The sequence below is a fragment of the Dermacentor variabilis genome, chromosome 6, assembly GCF_050947875.1.
Source record: "Dermacentor variabilis isolate Ectoservices chromosome 6, ASM5094787v1, whole genome shotgun sequence".
NCBI classification, from domain to species: Eukaryota; Metazoa; Arthropoda; class Arachnida; order Ixodida; family Ixodidae; genus Dermacentor; species Dermacentor variabilis.
Window position 1 is genome coordinate 105006744 of NC_134573.1, and position 20623 is coordinate 105027366.

At 50.5% G+C, this 20623-nt stretch overlaps 2 protein-coding genes across 4 annotated transcripts in view; both read left to right on the top strand.

The window, feature by feature from the left end:
- LOC142584305 (uncharacterized) overlaps positions 1 to 10310 on the top strand; it is a 34122-nt gene extending 23812 nt beyond the window's left edge. For both annotated transcript variants that reach the window (XM_075694451.1, XM_075694452.1), the window contains 2 exons: positions 7412 to 7715; positions 8937 to 10310. In XM_075694451.1, the coding sequence (XP_075550566.1) occupies positions 7412 to 7715; positions 8937 to 9625 (993 nt within the window). In that variant the 3' untranslated portion in view covers positions 9626 to 10310. The remainder of the gene's footprint in view (positions 1 to 7411; positions 7716 to 8936) is intronic.
- A 7402-nt stretch (positions 10311 to 17712) lies between these two features.
- Positions 17713 to 20623, top strand: part of LOC142584306 (uncharacterized) — a 28571-nt gene continuing 25660 nt past the window's right edge. For both annotated transcript variants that reach the window (XM_075694453.1, XM_075694454.1), the window contains exons 1-3: positions 17713 to 17925; positions 18385 to 18460; positions 20269 to 20354. In XM_075694453.1, coding sequence (XP_075550568.1) covers positions 17800 to 17925; positions 18385 to 18460; positions 20269 to 20354 — 288 coding nt within the window. In that variant the 5' untranslated portion in view covers positions 17713 to 17799. The remainder of the gene's footprint in view (positions 17926 to 18384; positions 18461 to 20268; positions 20355 to 20623) is intronic.

Consider the following 20623-nt stretch of genomic DNA (forward strand, 5'->3'; position numbering starts at 1 on the left):
CGCTGCTGTCAACATGTCAGCCAAATTTTGCTGTCGTACGCGGTGCGTAGAGCTCGCAAGCGGTTCGCGAAGTAACCTTTCTCTCAAACGCTCTCCTTTCAACAGCAGGCCCTGTCCCCACTCTCTTCTAGACGCACTATTTCGTCATCAGATGCAATATCTTGTCATTCCCTTGGACGGCTACTATTGGCCGATAGCTGACATCAAGCTGCGGTCAGCTACATGGCGGGGATAGTATGGCCGCCGAGGGATGCAAGCCCGAGTCCACTGGCTAAGCGCACTGCGGCTCGCTGAGGACAACCGTGTTTGGCGTATGTTTAGCGCTTCGTGATATCAAAGGCGGAATTCATGGCGTCTACGTTAACGTCCAAAATGAAATTTGAACGGCGCACCACGGTGAAATTTAGAAGGCGGAGTGTTGTGGGCGCGCCACTCTGCGCTATAGCCTTCGCAGTGCAAAGCATTGAAGAAAGAAGGGGAGCACAGCGGAGGCCGTGTTTGATTGGCGATAACTCCGCTTCTGCTGGACGCGTTGAAGTACTTATTGCGGCAAAGTATTTCTGAAATAGCCTATTTTCACTTAAAATGCATTTCTCTACTTCGATAAAAAGTGGTTCAGGGCCCCTTTAAGGTGAGTTAGACTTACGGACAATAATTCTGTCAGGGTAAATGAGGAAGCCTTTGTTTTGTTTTCTACACAGAGTACAATTTGTTTCAGCCGCGACCGACTTGAAAGTAACTCGCGGGTTACGACGAAACGCATGGTGCCATGGGTTGAATTCCACGCTATGGCTGCCGTGTTTCAACAGGAGCGGAATGCAAAAACTCCGTAGATGCATGCTCAAAACTTACTCAAAGCTGAGATTAATCCACAGCCTTTTGAGACTATACGATGCCCGTCACCGCCAGGGTGTAGCTTTCAGAGGCGCAAAGCCCCATCATTTTAATTAGTTATGTTCTTTCTCTGCAGGGAAGCACTTTCTCCCCGCACCATAAAAGGCACCTAAAACGAAGACGTACAAAGAGGGAAGGTCGGACGCATGCACCGGAAGCAATACGACGTAATAGTGGCCAGGGGGTAAATGACATAACTTAGTTGTTGAGTATCCAAAATGCAGGTCACTGCCATGCCTGTGCCGTTTCCTGATGGAAAAGTTGCTATGTGGTCCGCATGGTGATTTCATCGGTTGCGCAGCATCTAGTTGTCTTAACAACTTCGTAACGACTTCTATTCGGTGTTGTTAATACTAGATGCATTTACAGACAAATGTAGACAATTAGGTACAGATGTTACGACCTAGATGTTAACAACTAGATGCAGTCAAAAGTGTCCCGCTTAAGGCTGCTCAGCACGTACGCCAAGCGTCTGCATCGATAGCTGGAGAACTGCTGCTTGTTTAATGGTGCATTGTTGGTGGTGTGCAGGCAAGGTGATGAGTATGTGGATTAATTTGGTTATCTGTGGGAAATTATAAAATATCTTCGTTGATTTCTTGTGGAAGCATTTCGTAGGGTTCAAAGAACTAGGCAAGTTCTCTACTGGGCGGACAGTTCAAATGTTGCATGAATAATGCAGATTAGGACTGTAGGTTTACGCTCCTTGAAAAACTTGCTGATGTAGTGGATCACTACAAAATTATCAATGTCGCGCTATTGGAAGGGCATGAAAGAGGTTTCGGCAAATGGAAAAAAAAAATCAGTGCCCTTCCATTCTGTGAAGAAGGACGACCAGCGAAGCTGGGTATTGGGCCCCTTAATGGCGAACTGCACCTTCGCCGCGGGTCTGCCCGGCATTGCACTATCTTCGGGATCGGCCCACTTATGGGGAGTGCTTAACTCCTGCCTCACCGCCGCCGCGGGTCGGCCCGGCATTGTACAACCTTCGGGATCAGCCCACGTATGGGGAGTTTTGTGTCTACACACGGACACGATCCCGGGGGAACTAGCCGTTAATAGCTTCGCTGTAAAATTGGTTACGCCTTCGTGTTAATTAATTAATTAAGGATGACGACCAGCGCGGGAGCAGTAGCCCGAGGGCGTTCGCGCGGTAACACCAGGGTGCGCCAACGAGCCAGCTGTGCAAGCACACGACGACGCTGGAGCCAATCCTGATGATGATAGTATTGTGTCTACACATGGAAACGCTCCTAGGGCAACTAGCCCTAAACAGAATCGCTATGAAAAAAAAGAAGAAAGAAAGTTGACAGCGAAATACGGAGCATTAAAAATTTCGTAGGAATAGAGTGTGCCCATTCAAGATCATGTTTCTACAGCTTAAAAGCCTTGCCGTAACTGTGGACCCACAAGAAACAATATGCCTCGGAAGCTGCGATAACGCATTCTTAGCTATGCAAATTACGTTTTGGTAAGAACCAGCGCGATGACCACCAAATTGACCGCTCAACGCGCATGTCTTCCTGCATATGCCACACATGCACTGTTCGTGAGGATTTGGCACCTCTAATACGCACATGCAAGCGCTTTGTTACCGCAATAAAGAACTGAAATAGTTCATTAAGCATCCATCGAGTAACACGCCGTGAACGCGCGGATCGTTCTTGACTGTGGGGAAAACACCGTGCTTGCTTTGTGAGCGGCAAAGACGTGTATGACTTTTCTTTTTCGAGACACACGGATTAAATGAGTACTGACATGTATTTTCGAAGTTGTAGACACTCTGCTACAGGTGTCTCGCATGGGGAATGCTGACACTTATTAAATGGGAACTTAGGGAAGCACTTATAAGATACATTTATGTCATACTAAATTTGTTCTCAAAATGCCAGGCTTTGCGTCATGAACGACATCGCGACGTCATGAGAGAGTTAAATTTGCTGACGTCCTGTAACAATAAGGCTATGCATGATAGCGTTTTTATGGAGATATATAACAAGTGTGCTGCACGCATTTTTATCGCTGCGCTTGCGTGTCACCACCATAAGAAGCGCAGGCACGGTGCGAGCTAACTTACATAGTGACGTCATAATTAATCAACCCTCCTGGGCATTGGAACCGAAACTGGTTAAAGAAATCAATTTAACAAGCACGTGTCGCTCCCTCGGGCATAATCTTCGTTGGCCTGCCATGCTCGGTGTTCTGCCATGCACGCTAGGCAACATTGGACACCGCACCCAATAAACACCGACGAGCAGAGCTGCTCGGCGGTCAGTCATCGTCATCACCAAGCTTCGGAGCCTCCGTCTAACGGAGGGTGCCTCGAGCCCTCCCTCATTCACAAACCCGGGCGGATCGTGACACTGGCGACGAGCACCCACGAATTGTCCCACACCGCCGCGAGCTGCGAAACACCGCCCCCCGTTGCTGCCGTTATGCCGCTGTATGTGAGGCTCGAGCCGTTCGAGGGAGATGACTCCGCCTGACCAATTTACGGGGAACAAGTCCACGTGTTCTTCCGGGCAAACACATCCGAGGGCAAACAGCGGGACATTCTCCTGGCCAGCTGCAGGACCCGCGTCTTCAGTCTACTGCTCGACCTTCTCAAGCCAGCCACGCCGCATGTTAAGATGCTGGGTGAGCATCTCGCCATACTGCGCTCTCATTTCAACCCAGCATCGTCCGCACTAATGGAGCGTTTCCGCTTCAACAACCCGAGCCGCCGGGAAGGAGAGACTCTCGGGCAGTTTGTTGCTGCGCTACGAGGGTTAGCGAGTGCCTGTGTTTTCGGGGGCCAGCTGGACTCGCTGCTCCGGGACCGTTTCGTCTGCGGCATCAACAACCCCGACATGCAGACGCGACTCCTGGAGCTTCCCCACTCCTCGCTGGACGACGCCGTGAAGGCAGCGCTGGCAATGGAAGCTGCCGCCAAGGACGCCGGCGAGATGACCCGTGCGACTGGCTCACCGACGGCGGAAGCGGTGGTCAACAAGTTGGAGACAAAGCGCGGTACCTGCGTTCACTGTGGTGGTGACCACTCCTCCTCACAGTGCCAGTTCTCTCAAGCACAATGCTTCACGTACGGGGAAATCTGGGCACCTGGCACGGGTATGCCGAAGGGGGAGGACGAACAGCAAACAGCAGCAGCAGCCTGGTTCAAGCCTAGGTACCAGACAAGCCTGTGGCCAGGGTAGCCGTCGCAAGGGTACGCGGCGGGGGCGTGCGGGAGCAGGCTCAAGTTCTTCCGCGGCCAAGCTCCACGTCGTGTCCGTCGGGGCCACGTGGTCATGCCGATTTTCGACATGTGGCACACAGGCTTTGTTCCGTCGTCTGTACCACCATACATGCTGACCGTCGAAATATGCAGGCACCCAATTTCCATAGAGCTGGACACAGGGGTTAGGCCGGGTAACTCTTCAAGCGTACTTTCCCCAGTATGTCCGTTGAGGCTTCGGGCGTGATGCTGCGCAGCTACTCCGGGCAGCTCTCCCAGGTCCAGTTACAGGCATAGGTCAGCGCTTGCTTTGGCGACAGGGAGGCAATCCTTCCCCTTTGCTTAACCAAGGGGTAGTCGCCGACGCTGCTGGGCCGAAACTGGATAGATGCACTGGGTGTTCGTGTGCCAGAGTACCGGGAAGCCAAAATGCATGTGGTGAAAGACGTGCCCAGCCTCCTGACCGAGTTGAAGTCCCTGTTCCAGCCAGGGGTGTGCACATTCGACGGCACGACGGCTGGCATCTATCTACCTGAGGGAGCCCAGCCACGTTTTCTTGAGCCTCGCCCACTGCCGTTCACCCTGAAGGACGGGGTCACCCAGGAGCTGCAACCGTTACAGCGAGAGGGCATCCTGGTGCCCGTCAGGACGTCTGAATGGGCCGCTCCTATCGTACTCGTCCTCAAGCGAGACGGCAGTGTCAGGATCTGTGGGGATTGCAAGGTTACCATCAACCCCGTCGCTACCGTCGAGAAGTACCCGCTGCCCCGGATAGAAGATCTCTAGTCAGCGTTGTCCGGTGGACAGAAGCTCACCAAGCTCGACCTCAGAGGCATTTATCAGTAGCTGGTGCTCCAGGATGCCTCCCGGAGGTATGTCACAATATCGACAACTTTGGAACTCTTCCAGTACACGCGCTTACCGTTTGGCGTGGCCTCAGCCCCAGCCATAGTTCAAAAGGAGATGGACAACCTCTTCAGGGGCAGGAGGCACATCGCGGTGTACTTGGATGACATCCTGGTTACTGACAGCGACGACGAGGACCACCTGCAGAACCTGGACAACGTCCTGGCACGGCTGCAGGACGCCGGTCTCATGCTCAAGCTGGAAAAGTGCGTTTTCCTGGCCCCCAGTGCTGAGTACTTGGGACATGTAATTTCCCAGGCTGGACTAGCCCCGGCTCCCCACAAAGTTGATGCTGTGCTCAAGGCGCCTAAGCCCCAGAACAAGGAGCTTCAGAGCTACCTCCGCCTCATCAACTTCTACAGTAGTTTCCAGCCAAACCTGTCGGAGCATCTACAGCCGCTCGATCTACTGCTTCGAGGTGGTCAGTAATGGGCCTGGAAGAAGGAGCAGGACCGGGCCTTTCAGCGCAGCAAGGAGCTAATTACTAAGGCTCCAGTGCTGGTACACTTCGATCCTGCCAAGCCTGTCGTCCTGACCGTAGATGCGTCGCCGTACGGCGTGGGAGCCGTCCTGGCACACCGGGACAACGATGGCCAGGAACGCCCTGTTTCGTTTGCTTCTCGTCGGCTTCATGCTGTAGAGCAATGCTACAGCCAGCTGGACAAGGAAGGCCTGGCCCTCATGTTCTGTGTCGAACGCTTTAACCAGTATCTGGGGGGTGGAAGTTCGAGGCGGTCACGGACCACAAGCCGCTATTGGGGCTGCTGGGGCCTGACAAGGCAGTTCCCGTGCAGGCATCACCTCGAGTGGTACGCTGTGAGGCAAGCCGCCGCCTTGAGGCTGGCGGCTTGCAGGTACCAGCTGTTTTACCGTCCGGGAAAGGACCTAGGACCTGCCGATGCCTTGAGCTGCCTGCCGCTGCCAAAGGTATCTCATGCTGTTCCGGAACCTGCTGAAGTGTTCATGCTGGAGCACGCGTACCCGGAGGTGCTTTCCGGACGCAGATTACCCAGATACTGTTTCAGTACCGGACCATGCCCCACGATGTCACTGGCCTTGCCCCCTGAGAGTTCCTGCTGGGTCGCACGGTCAAGACACCCTTGGAAGTCTTGCATCCGGACCTCCAATCCACAGTGCTCCTGAAGCAGCTGAAGCAGATTCTGGCTGCTGACCAAGGGTGCCGTTCCGGGCCTTTGCCGGAGTCGGGAGCTCCAGTTTTCGCCAGTAACTCCCGTCCTGGCCCACCCTGTTCCGCCGGACTGGTGGTGTATCCTGCCAGCGTCTCATCGCTGCTCGTCCGCATGCCAGACGGGGCCACGCGGCACAGACACGCCGACCATGTTAGGCCTCGCCGCAGGACCTGGCCAGCACCCTCGACTGCCAATTCAGAGTTACGGCCCGCAGGAGGACTAGCGGCAAAACCTGTCGCTTCCAGCGGAGCACCGCCCATCTCGGAGGCCGCAAGCGTTGCCACTGGTGCGGCGCCGTTTGGCCGATGGCAAGTCCGGCACCACTCACAAGGCCGACTACTACGAACCCTCCGGATGGAGCGAGGCTGGCTCAGGTAGCAGCTGGCGTTGCCACACTCGGCCCGCCAACACCTGTGCCCAGGCGAAGTACTCCACGGCGGAGGCCACCGGACCGTAACTCGCCTGAGTAGCAGGCACTGTCGACCCTGCTAGGACGGAGGCAGGGCCTCGTACTTTAAACTTGGATGTTTGTTGTCGACAAACAAACTGGGGGTAAGGAGGTTTAACAAGCATGTGACGGCCCCTCTGGCATAATTTTCGTTGGCCCACCAGGCTCGGTGGCCTGCCATGGTCGGTGGGAAATATTGGGCACCGCACCCAACAAACACCGACGAGCGCAGCTGCTCCGCGGTCAGTCATCGTTCGTCACCTCCACGCTGCGGAGCACCGTCTAACGGAGGGTGCCTCGAGCCCTTCCTCGTTACGCATCCGGGCCGATCGTGACAATCAAGCATTGCAGTAAATTATTTAGTGTGGTCATGTGCTTGTAACTTTTCTTGTATTGTCATAGAAGGCCTGGGCTTTCGATTGCAGTAAAAAATATGAGAAGTTGGAAAGATGCCGCCAGTACTGATTTTCAATACTACATGACGGAACTAACTTCACCTTTTTTTACTGGAGCAGAAGTTATACTCTTTCTGAAACACAAGGACCTTTTTTAATATGTGCCGTTTCTTTTTTTGCTTTTATTGTGTCTTCTTCCATGAATAATTTTTCTCGCGCCTAACTTTTTAGAATCATTCCCGGAAATTATTTATTGAATCCTTCGCCCTAATAATACGGAGTATCATGCCAGGCAAATCGCCAGGCTATAGCGTCTCCAGCTATCATTAGAATCACTCTCCTACCCCCCCTACCCCGCTCGCAGAGCACCTACGCCATGCACGTGGTGCCCAACCTGGGGCGCGTCTCGTACATCTGGCACCGGTCTTCGTCGAACGCTGAGATTCCAGCGGCGAGCATCTCTCGCGACCAGCGGCTCCACTCCTCATCTAGCTTCGAGGCGATGCAGATCGCAGAGCTCGGAGGTGGCTTTGGCCGGCCGCACATGAGGCACTTCGAGGACACCGCCCGTTACGATCCGCGCCGCTTGGTCCTTCCCAAAGAACCCGACGTGGTCGCCGACGAAGGCCACGATCTCGAGTTCCCAGTTGAGGACCAGCCGGAGCACTGTAAGCGGTTACTTGTCTTCAGCGCTATGCAGTCTTTGTAGCGCAGAGTGCTTCGACATAACAGCTTCAGTCACGTTGTCTACCTTTGAGTACGCGCTTTTTGTCTGTTTGCCAATTCTATCCCCGCGGAGGTGTAGAGAAAAAAAATACAAGAAAAGCGCGTACGCTGAGCTGCGTTTCAATTGAACCATCTGCTTATACACAACGTGATTCTAGTTTACTTCGAGCTGAAGGGTATTGCTACACCCAACCATTTTGGAGGCACGATCACGTCAATAAAGGCAGTACAATCTTGGTGTTCGACGAGCCACGTTCCGTCAGCAAAAGTGAGCAGGTTTAGGTAGGTGCTTTCTTTACCTCTTCTCCAGGGTTGGGCTTTGCTTTTGTCTTCCTTACCAGATATATTGAAGGGTTTATATATGCGAAACTTATATGTGCCCCAATCGGGGTAATTTAATTGCCGTCATTCCCGATTCGCAAACGCACTGTCGTTACGCCGTCGTGATCCTTCCAACGCCGTCACTCCAGCTTCGTCATTCCATTGTCGTAGTGTCACTATCATCAACACATTGTTGCCTTGCAGTAGTCGTCGTATAATGCCGTCGTCATGTCGGTATATGGTCATCACTCTGTCGCAGTCATTCCAGTTTCGTCATGCCGTCGTCGCTGTTGTGTTGTCGTCATATCGGCGCTCTTGTTCTATCGTGGTCAACCTGTCTATGCCATTCCAATGTGTCTATCCAGTTGTCCTGACGTCGCCGTCGTCACTAGGTCGTCGTCATATACACTCGCCATAGCGTCGTCGTCATGTTGCAGTGTCGTCATCCCATATTCCCTCCGTCGTCCACATTCCTTCGTCATTATGCACGGGATTTGTATTATCGAACACCAGGGCCCGCATTCACGAAAGTTTATTGCGGTAAAAGCCTTCGTGCCAGCCAGTAGTGATGTAGGATATATCATTAGCGAAAGCGATCAGTCAATGAAAAACAGCGCTTACGAACGAAAAGCTTTGCGAATTCGGCCTCACATGTTTATATTGAGCGATACGTTTTGTTAGCTCTATGTCTACAAATGGAAAAGAACAGCGTTTTTTGAAACACAAGTAAAAGCTTCGCTTAAATGAATTCCTAGAGCGCCTGAGGTATGGATAATGTTTTTCCTCATAATCAAACCTGTTTAAGAGAACAATTTTCTTACGAGAACTTGTTTTCATCGCAGTGGCCCAACAAGTCAGCCCAAAAGATGTTTCGGTGGAAGAGCGGACCCGAGGTGTCCTGTTCAGTTCGTCGAGGTCATTTTCGTTGCCCTCTGACGGCATCGATCGGACCGGAGGCTCAGACCAACAAAATGTGACGGCCACATCGGGGCAACTCGCTCTGGAAGCACAAATGGTGTCCCTGTTCAGGGGATGGAACGAGGACGTCCATCAGGGCTCCACTAGTTCCAGAGCCGGTCCACCTGGCCATGACTCGCCCCGCCTGTTGTCATTGCCACAGGAACGGCCCATTGTTCTCGACCCAAAGCGAGTCAGCTTCGGTGTCGCCATTGCAGAGGCCGCCACTCCACCACGCTTGGACGGCACAAAAGAAGCAAAAAATGAGGCTAAGGGCCGTCCCTTGCTAGCGCAAGAAGTCTGTGGCTGGCATCGGACGACCGCCGACGCAAAGAATCTTCAACATGATGATCCCGGAAGAGCAGCAGAATCAACAAGCGCTGCTGAAACCTCTAAGGAAGATAGCAATTCGGTGCCTGAACAGAGGACCCAGCCGGTAATGGGTCGACGAGAGACACCGCCTTTCATCAACCCTCAGGTTCCGACTATATGGAGGGCCCGGCGTTCTGGCGCCTTCCTTTTTTCGCCGTACAAAGTGGTAACTCGAGACAGCGCCCAACAGACGGACTCATAAGTGCGCCGTTATATTTGCCTGTGAGAAATAGGCATGATCTGCCCAGATCACACTTGCATAAGGTCGGTAAACTGAAGATGTCAAAATGTGGAAATGGACAATGGTTAGCGCGAAGCCCACACCACGTCGCACGTTTACCTCAGCTTTCTGAATTTGTAGGGGTGCGAAAAAATAAGTCACATTGCTTTCTGCTTGGGGATACTGATAAGTTCGCGTACTGCATTCTTTGTAGGTAAATTGAGGTAGGTACTTTGAACAAACAAAGAAATGTGGCAACGTTTACTATAGATGAATTTAAATGCTTCGCGCTCTACTTTGGGAGGTCGTTCTACATATAGATGAGACGGTCATGTCTTAGCAAAGACTCTTCGTGGCCATGCCTGTAACTTTTGCGCTTCACCTCTGTGTCACACGTGGGTACTATTGGGGATGATGCTGCTTTTAGAATTACATTGCAGCATACTTCGTGACAGGATGTTTGTCCGAATGCCGACGACGCTCTGAGAGTCGTGTGGAGAGATTGTTTCACCAGCGAAGGCAGTATATTGTTCAAGTGTTTCTTAATGCGCTTTGCTTACCGATATGTTGCATAAGATCTTTTGCAGCCACTGCTGCTGCGCAGAAATATTCGAAGGCCGAGATTCGGAGTATTATGTTCTAGAGATGACTCCATAACGCACCTGCGCGATAGAGACACTGTAGAGGGAGCGGTGTGAGACGGTGATGGTTTGCTTCGTAGACTACTTGTGGTTTTTAAATCTGCGCCTGCTATGTGTATATCGGCGTTTTTTTCTCCTGAAATGGTACCCGTCGGTTCGCAGTTGTTCCATGCGAATACAATTCGCGAACTCCTCGGAAGCAGAACGCCATAACCACTCAGTCATTGCGGCGGTTAAAACAAGTATGGATTTAACACCTTTGTTGGTAGTAGCTAAATGTTTTATGCTGGGCTGCACGTCGCATTCAGTACGGGTGCATAACAAGCGTTCGGTGGTTGTCTGGCGTTCACGACTATGCCGCAGTGCTCTAGTGACTCTTCCAAAGATCTAGAATAATCTTTCTAAAACGCCCTTCTATGCGTAGGACATGTGACGGCATTATCTGCTTGCGCGTTGCTCGCGGTGCCGTGACGTTGGGTCTGCAAATGATCGTATAGCACAACCGCCTTCTCGAAAGTTTGGCGGTAAATGTGATCAAGTGGCTCCCCCTAGTTTGTCGTGTTACCACTGCGTGAGCACATTATATATATATTCATTAAGTACCTGCATCGCCAATAAGGCATTACAGCAGGAGGAGTTGAATTCAAAATACAATAATTTGTAGAACTGTATTTGTACACTCAAAGCGTGGTAGAAAGCCATCAACAGATGTAATTAACATAACATCAGGCGGAAGACGATTTCAGGCGCTTGCTGTCAGGACAAAAAAGAAACCGCAAAACGTCACCTTTAAAAGCAAGTTCCCTTGAAAGCAAGAGGCTTCGGCAAGCCTAGGCCTCTTGGAGCGAGCGCGCTGACGAGGCGTGGTGCCCGAGCTCCCGAACACTGGTTTTGGTCAAGTAGCTGGCGGTTTTCTTTTAATCTGTCTCTTTTACGTAATTGTTTTGACCTTTTGTTTCAATATCTGCTAACCTTCCAGAGTAATTTCTTGTTTCTTTGCAATGTCACTCTCATCGCCAGGCCAGGAGGCTTCCTCCTGGTCGGCTTCTGTTCTAACTCTGATTTGCCGGTGGAGCTTTTCTTACGCAGTGGGACGAGCAGCGTACCTGTGGTTTTGGTTCAGAGTGATGGCTGAGTGATCAGCATGAAGAATCCCAAAGCAATTCAAACCGAACTCCGGATGGCCTCGGCCAATTTTAAGCAAATCACCGAGTTTCTACAGTTTGGCCGAGGGGGCATTCTTTGCTGGTCGTCAGACCAGGCTTGCGTTCAAGATTTACTGAAGTGCGATGTTTTCGCGACACATCCGGTCAGCAGTGTCATTCCTCATCACCTTGCATGTGCCAAAGGCCTAGTCCGTGGTGTCGACTCAAGTCTATGTCCGGCAGAAATTTTGGAAATGTTTTCAGCGGCAGGCGTGATTTCTGTGTATCGTTGCAGCCTTGTTGAGAATAAGCGCATACCCACAGAAACAGTCATTGCTAATTTTGCTGGAATGAACCACCCATCGGAAATCAAGGCATGGCCACATATATACCGAGTTGAGCCTCTATCACCTCGTGTCCTTCAGTGTCTAAAGTGCTGGCGGTTCGGGCACTCCATAAAAGGCTACATGTCTAACACACGATGCCGAATTTGTGGAGAAACCATCATTCATATGACTGTTCTTCCCGAAATGAGTCCTGCTGCCTTTGCAATGGTCCCCACCCCGCAGATAAGCCTAACTGCTCTGCAAGGTCAAAAGAAGTACAAATCCTTGAAATAATTGATAGACGTCAATGCTCTCGTCGTGAGGCCGTTGGTGAAATTCAGAGCAGGACTCAGGGGTATGCTGGTATAACGGTATGCTGGTAAAACTCAATCTCTGAGGCGGCGGCGGCGGCGGCAGCGGCAGCGGCCGCGGCAGCAGCAGCAGCAGCAGCAGCAGCGGCGGCGGCAGCAGCGGCAGCCGCGGCAGCGGCAGCAGCAGCAGCAGCGGCGGCGGCGGCGGCGGCGGCGGCGGCAGCAGCAGCAGCAGCAGCAGCAGCAGCAGCAGCAGCAGTGCGATACCTGTGCGAGTTGGCACCGCACCAGCTGTGGCAATTACGTCATCAGCGCCGTTCGTCTATTCTTACCTACCCGCCGTGGTTGCTTAGTGGCTATGGTGTTGGGCTGCTAAGCACGAGGTCGCGGGATCGAATCTGGGCCACGGCGGCCGCATTTAGATGGGGGCGAAATGCGAAAACACCCTTGTACTTAGATATACGTGCACGTTAAAGAACCCCAGGTGGTCGGACTTTCCGGAGCCCCCCACTACGGCGTGCCTCATAATAAGAAAGTGGTTTTGGGACGTGAAACCCCATAAAACCAACCTATTCTTACCTAGGTCATCAACTATTCGCTGTGACAGCTGCGCCGCTGACCTCATTCTTGGCGCTGTGCCAGATTTTATCGCTTAGCTTCATACACCTGCATCGCGAATCTTTCAATTCGGGGAATATACGCTCACGCGTAATGACTGCATTCTGGGTCACTTTGGCAATGAAAGTAATGAAATAGCGCAACAGCATACGTTGCCAGATGCACGCACGGCGTTGTGTTCGTTGAAACTAGAGCAAAGTGATATACTGCGCAGCACCGCACATTGTTTTAAATAGATGAAAATGCAGTGAGACAGGCCAAGTAAAAAATCGGAAGAAATACACACACACACACACACACACACACACACACACACACACATATATATATATATATATATATATATATGCTGCTATGTGCTATATATATATGTGCTATATATATGCTGCTTAAATGCCAGCCTTTCGTATTGAATGACTTGACATTGTTGCCAGGTTACCTATCTCGTGCTGCAGGGTCATTCGGTACAGTCCTCCCATCCATCCCAACGTCGTCCTGGTCCCCAAACGCGGCAAGGCTCCGATTGTGGAGAACCTCCGACCCTTCTCTCTCACCTCCTGCATCGGGAAAGTGGTGGAGCACGTCGTCCTAAACAGACTAAACAGATATATCGAAAAGAACTACATCTACAATCACAACATGATTGGCTTCCGTGCCGACCTCTCGTAGCAGGACGCCAGGAAGATGATCAAACATCATATCATCGACGGCAGTACCAGGGACACCAGGGCCCTGCTCGGACTCCACCTCTAGAAAGCGTTTGACAACGTTCTCCACGAATACATTCTGGCCTGCGTCGCAGACCTCGAGCTGGGCCCCAAACTATATGTCTACGTCCGTTCGATCCTGACGGGGAGGAAAGCGAAGCTGCGGATCGGTGGCGTTGTCTCCGACGAGGTGTCCCTGGGCCCATGGGGCACGCGCCGCAAGGCTCGGTCATTTCGCCTGCTCTCTTCAACATCTACATGGTCGGCCTCTCGAGGAATCTGGCCCAAGTTGAAGGTATCAAACACACCATCTATGCCGACGACATCACGATCTGGTCCACCGGCGGTTAGCGAAGGGCAAGTGGAAAGCGCCATGCAAGAGGCTGTAGACGTCACGGAGCAGTACCTGTTACCCACCGGACTCAGATGCTCCCCGACCAAATCTGATCTGCTTTATAGGAAAGTAAGAGGCGGCAGACCCAAGGGCTGGAAACCGGTCTCGGAAAGTGCCATTTACCTGTTCACTCGGAGCGGTGATGCGTAACCCAGGGTGGACATCATAAGAGTCCTGGGTATGTTCATCGAATCAGGTGGCGGCAACGACACTGTGTTGCGCAAGGTCATTGCGGAGATCGACAATGCTTTGCGCCTCGTTTGAAGGGTCACGAACAGACATCGAGGCCGCAGGGAGGACAACCTTCTTCGGCTCATCAACGCCTTTATGCCGTGTGACTTCACCTACATGGTGGCCGTGCACAACTGGCTCAGAGCCGAGCGGAAAAAGCTTAATGCCCGCTTTAGAAAATTCGTCAACAGAGCCCTCGGGTTGCCCGTCAGAACTCATACCGAGGGTCTCCATGAGATCGGCATACATGCACAACACAATGGAAGAAATAGGCGAAGCTCATGAATGGGCCCAGCTAACTCAGCTGTCCACCTCGCCAGTCGGCAGGCTTATCCTCGAGGAGATTGGACTCGCACCCACCAAGAACTTGGCTGAAAACACCCAAATCCCCAGAGAAATAGGGGAGAAGATCGTGGTCGCCCCGTCGTCCCGCAATGTTCATCCCGTTCACAACGCAGGCCGTCGCAAGGTAAGAGCATTTAATATATTGAAGGAAATAAACAAGGACAAGATCGAAGCAAGCTTCGTGGACGCAGCTGAATACCGAGACGGCAAGGCTGTTGCGGTTTCTGTCGTGGACACGCTGGGTGAAGTCATAACTGTGCTTCCGTCCGGACGATGAACCCTGAGGTGGCCGAGCAAGTGCCCATTGCACTCGGCATGCAAGACGGTCGGAGAGAAACGGTGTATAGCAATTCGAAAGTGGCCGTAAGTGTATTCGAGAAAGGCCGGGTAGCCCCGCAGGTAATTTAAATTCTGAAAGGTGCCCAACACGGCGACACCTCCATACACTCCACCCTTTGATTGCCTGCCCACGTCGGGGCGAATGAGGGGGTTCCTCTGAACCTCAACGAGTCTGCCCACGAAGCTGCGCGTGGCTTCACCGACCGCGCTGCCGTCGCATCTGGCGACTCTCTCCCCGGAGACAGAGACGCTCTTATCACGCACAATGAACTTACTAAATTATTTTACTTAGAAGGGTTCTCCCGCCGCCTCACTCCAAGCTAAGCTGGCCGCACGTGGTCACGCTCAGACTTGCAAACGAACTCCTACCGAAATCTGGCGTCCCTTAACAGCATATATCCCGAAATTTATCCGAATTTTTCTTGCGTGGCCTGCGGTAAGGTTGCTCCTTTGCCTCATATGCTCTGGGAGAGCGGGTCGCTGGGCCCGAAATTCACCAAGGAAGAGTGGGACGCGCTCCTGCGAAGTCCCGTCTTTGAGGAACAAACCCTGGCCGTCCAGCGCACAGGTGATCGGGGCGGCCGACTAGATCTGTCAGTCCTGTCGTGTGATTTGCCGGGTGCGCGTTCTATCGCGTTTTGCTGTACCCAATAAAAGTTTATCCACTCACTCACCCTCCCATCCATCGCTCCGTCTCACTCGAGACTAATCATGTGAAGTGAGCGAGTGAGTAAAGACTTTACTTGAAAACAAGGTATTGACGGATGACCTTGTTGTTAGGCAGCCACGAGCCCCTGGGCCGGGGCGGCTTCTTCAGCTCTCTTGATGACCTTGGCTTGCAGGTCAGGGTCGGTGCTGAGCAACATGGCATCCCACTGCTCAGGATAACTTATTTCGGGATTTGTGTGATTTCCCGCTGGGCACGACCACATAATATGGAACAGATCCGCTTTTTTCTTATAATGGTTACATGTATTAGAGTGTTGGTCCGGGTAGTTGTAGGGATATCCGACGGGGTTGGGGTAAGTGTTCGTCCGAAGTCGTCTCCAAGCTACTTCTTGTCGCTTGTTAAGCGACTTGCGTGCTGACGGGTACACTGGCTTGGCTAACCTGTAGTGCTGTGTTATTTCCTGGTAACTGACCATGTGATCCCTCTCTGACCCTAGCGTGAGCCGTCCGGGTGCTCGGTTGGCGAGTCCTCGAGCGGCAGTGTGGGCGGCATCGTTGCCGGGTAGGGAGGAGTGTGCTGGTGGCTAAATGATCTGGATTTGTCGCGGGTGGTTGTGGGTGTTGGTTAGTGTCTAGTATGTGTTTTACGCTGAAGGCAACCGTGGCCACATTTATTTGCAATTAAAGCGTTGGTGGCAGAGCGACCCGGCGTACTACAAGGATATATATATATATATATATATATATATATATATATATATATATATATATATATATATATATATATATATATATATATATATATATATATATATCACTACAGCCTCTGGAGCAGCACCACATGCTGTCAGCTGCAGGCTAACATCTGCAATTTCTGATTAAAGCTGGCATCTCGACCAGCATTGCCTGTCAATAAAAAATCATGAAGCGTTCCTGAAACCATATTAACGCTGAGCAGCAAAAGTAAGGTAAACAAAAGTATGTATCAACTAACACAACGTTGCCACTTCATAGGCAAATCGGATACTCAAAACTGCCTTACGGACCAGCAATGGGCATTGAGTAAGGGGGTTTTTACACATTGTTTTCACTATAAAAAAGTGTACCAAGAAACTTGTGCCAAAACTTCCAAATATGCGAGTGCTACGTAGCTGGGCAGAACTAAGGCAGTGCTGTGTGCTGTAGCAATTGGTGCAAGTCAGACTATTTTTTACATGTCGGCTAATCACACAATTTGGTATTTATAATTATTCAACTTCTCAAATGTTCTATTCTAGCAAAAGTGCAAATGAGTAAATGATGGATGATCCTGAAAAATTCCCGATACAGGTGTCTGTTGCTGGATACGTGTTATATAAAAGCTTTTTTTGCAAGCCTAATGAAAAGCGAGAGGAACTCGAGAAATCACTTTCTCGATGATGGAGTCGCGTATATCACCGGCGTGAAGAAGAAGCAACAATCGACTTTCCCTTTCCTTTTCCATTTCGGTCTGTACTTCGCTTACGGCTTCACCCAATTCGCCACCACTAAAGACGTTTCTAACATTAGTTCCTCCACAGTTGAATTCTCTAAAACTATTATGGGTACCTGGACATTGTGGCTTACATTCAAATGAAATGGCAGACGCATTAGCGCGAGCATCCCTGAGTGGACCTATAATGCCTGTTCTTCCTTTGGTGGCTCACATAACAGCAATCAGATATAGAAAATATTCAATTCATAGAGATGTCAGTGAATCAATAACAACATGGACAGAGTATCAGCACCTCAGATTTCCGTGGAAAATCCAGTGGTGTCCATCAAGACAATCAGAAGTAGCAATCACGAGATTACGCTGCCGTGTCCCTCCATTAAACCTATATTTACACAGGACTGGTCTGACGCTATCGCCTCTGTGTCCATACTGTCAAGAAACAGAATCACTAGATTATTATTTTTTGGTATGTCGACGATACAAATTGTTAAGAAAAAGACATCTAGAACTTCCGCTCGCAAAATTAGGGTTAATGTTATCACCAGAAATCATACTATCTTTCGGTGCGTCTGTTATAGGGGTCAGCCAGAGGGACGTATTTGATGCCGTTTGCAGTTACATACAGTCAACAAAACGAATAACTCTTTAACTTTTGTCTTGTAATTTGTTCGTTTTTGTATGTTTTTTTTATCTCTCTTTCGTTATATATATTTTTTTTCGCATCGAATAAGTAGCACTTCAAAAGAATAGGTGAACGTTTCAGAACTCAATTCTTGGCCAATCCCCCAGTGTGGGTATGAGCCATAACATGAGGCCATCATCATCATCATCTGCGTCGCTGATACGCGGCAGCTGTTTCTGAGGAAGAAGTAGAAGAAGAAGGAGATGCATTGTCGCGGCGGTGCGCCATTTCCCTAAGGAACAAGGACAAGGTGTGCCTACGGCACTTTTACGGGATGATGCATCGGGGAGGCGTCGGCACCACATCAAACTACATGGCTGATCCTCCAGATGAGAAGATGTGGACAAGAAAAGTAGGCCAGAGTTCGAGGGCGGTTTTACTGGTCACCAGTGGCTGCTTGGTAAGTGTCAGTGTATGATGCGACCTGATTGCGCGCAAAGCATCGCTTTGAAAGCTTTTACTTCCTTCCTTCTTTCCTTCCTTCCTTCCTTCCTTCCTTCCTTCCTTCTTTTTTCTTTCTTTCTTTCTTTCTTTCTTTCTTTCTTTCTTTCTTTCTTTTTTTGAACTCGCTGGACTGCCGTCCTATCTTTCCCTGTTCAACACTGTCCCATTCCCCACGTGTAGTATAATCAAACAAGGTCTAGTTGACCTCGCTTCCTTTCCTTCCTCCCTCTCTACTGATCTGCCACTCACCATAAAACCGGAAAGTGAGCGCCTCCTACTGCTCACGTTTTACTTATGTATGAATATGAAGCCTATATAGACATAAAGGTTAAGCGACATCATCCAACTGCATTTCAGGAAATCGTAACAGTGCTCCCGTAACTTCTGCGCTCTGTGCGTTTGCACTTATTTCCAGTGCTACAACTGCGTCTTCCTCTTCGCGGTGCCCAACGATTGGGGATTCGAAAAAATCGGGATGCACCAAACACAAGGTATTACTTTTTTGTTGCTGCTGTGTTTCGTCTTAACAAGTGCACGCTCTCTTACAGTGATTGTATAGGTGCTACAGTGACTTTACAGCTGCATTCATAGCTACAGTTGAGCTCAGAAATAGTGATTATCGTTGTTATAATCGTCTGCCCAAGCCAGCAATAAAATAAATTAATAATTGAAGATGTTCCAGCAGCTCAGACACCTCCGAAAAGGAAACGTTCACTTTCGAGAACGTTCGCAGGTCTGCGCGAACTTCTTGTAAACATGCATCAAGAACGGCATCAACTGAAGACAAACGCTTAAGAGCCGTGAAGGAATCCGCTATGCAATAGTTAGGTGGTACTGTATTATAAACAAAAATCACTGAAGCCTGAAGAAGCGTACGTGGAGACTTGTAAAATTTCGAAAAGGAGTGGTCTCCGCTGATTGCCGCAGTGGTGGCCGCGCTGCACCATGATTTATTGAAAATTTGGTAACAATGGCAAGCTTTGGGGCTTTATCACGCAGTCGTTACGACTCTCGCCAATATGTACGCAGTGTCTACTTGGTACCCGTAAAGCTAGCACTCCAACGAAATGCGCCATAAAGACATCGACGAAGTGCGAGCGCCAAGACACCAGCGCTCTCAGACGCCTCGGGGGGCTGTTTTCGGAGCGCTCACTATACTTCCAGCTACAAGGCGAGAGGATGTAGACTCTGCGGAACTGTCGCGCGTTTGGGCCGGTTTTGTACAACAAAGGTTCGGAACCGTTGAATGTACGAATCTTAAGGCTTACTTTGCAATCGAATGCAATATTATCTATACTGACGCGGTGGTCCTGTGGCTGTGCAACTGGTTCCTTCATAGTGGAGATCGATGAACCGCTAGCAGCGCCATCACATGTTGAATTAAGGTGACGTTCTCTGCACTACGTTTGGTCGGTCTGTGTACAGGACATGAATCAATCGTTACAAGCAACTTAGCGACGAGCCATTGTTCACTCGGCCGGGCTTCCAGTTTTCACTGACGTTTAGTGTTATTACGCTGCGTTTGTATCGCCCTCCTTGTACTGCGGCTTAACTCTGGCACCGATGTTCCCAGGATGACCGTGTACCATAGTTGGGTCACACTGCTTCCGTGATACTTTTCTCAGCTAGTTATATAATGATTAGCTCAATGGCTGTGGCGATCTGCTGTTGAGAAAGAAGTCTCATGTTTCACACTCATCGCGGTAGCCCAGCGGTTATAGCGTTGCACTGCTGATCTCTTGGTCGCATCTCATTGACAAAAACAGCGCCAATGAATAGGAATACGGGAAGATGTCAACACGAGCACTGTATTCCGGTTGTCTTATCTTATGCGCTATTTTTTTGCAGTGAAGCATTCTTGTCGAGGGCATAGCAGCGTAGCACGGTTTTTCCCTGCCATCTACCATCTGGCTAGCTATTTTAGTGGGCTGGTCCCGATGATAGCGCAGTCTCAAAAAATGTGGGCCGATCACGGACGTCGTGCAGATCTCAGCTTCTCTCCGCCCTCGACTTCCTGGAAAAGCGCGCCGGGGTTCTTCCCCAAGTGGTGATTCTTCCTGCCATCTGTCTGACCGTCTGACATCTGTCTGAGCTGTTTTCTCCTGACATCTTTCACGGCGCTCTTAAATTAATAATAAACAAGTCCTTTAGAATTTCTGCAGTGCTTTGCGGAATCGAAGCCGCTTCACAGGATTTCCTTAGGCAGAGTTGCTCGATGCTCTACGGTGCGCTGCCCCTTAACTGCCTCGTTGGTGGTGTTTCCACTAAATATAGAGCCGTTTTCTCTCCGCTCTTGCAGGAGAACTGGCGCTCAACACTGTGTACAACATCGTGCTCTTCACAAACGCAGCCAGTGACGTCATCCTCATATTCAGCATTTATTTTGTGCGTATGCTTTCTCCCTCCTTTCTTTTGTGTCGTAACTGCTTATCCTTCTCTACAAGAAAGACAATTGCATAACTGCTTGACATGCTGTAAACGAAGAACTTGTCCCACATGTTAATGTAACTCGCTCGATAGTGTACTCTGCGCAAGACGCTGTACTTCGAGCGCCGTGTGAAGAAATTTGGCATCGTAATTACGCTGTCAAGTCGAATCTCGTCACTTATTGGGAGGAAAGTGCACGTAAGATATCTACGGTCAATTAAGAGCTA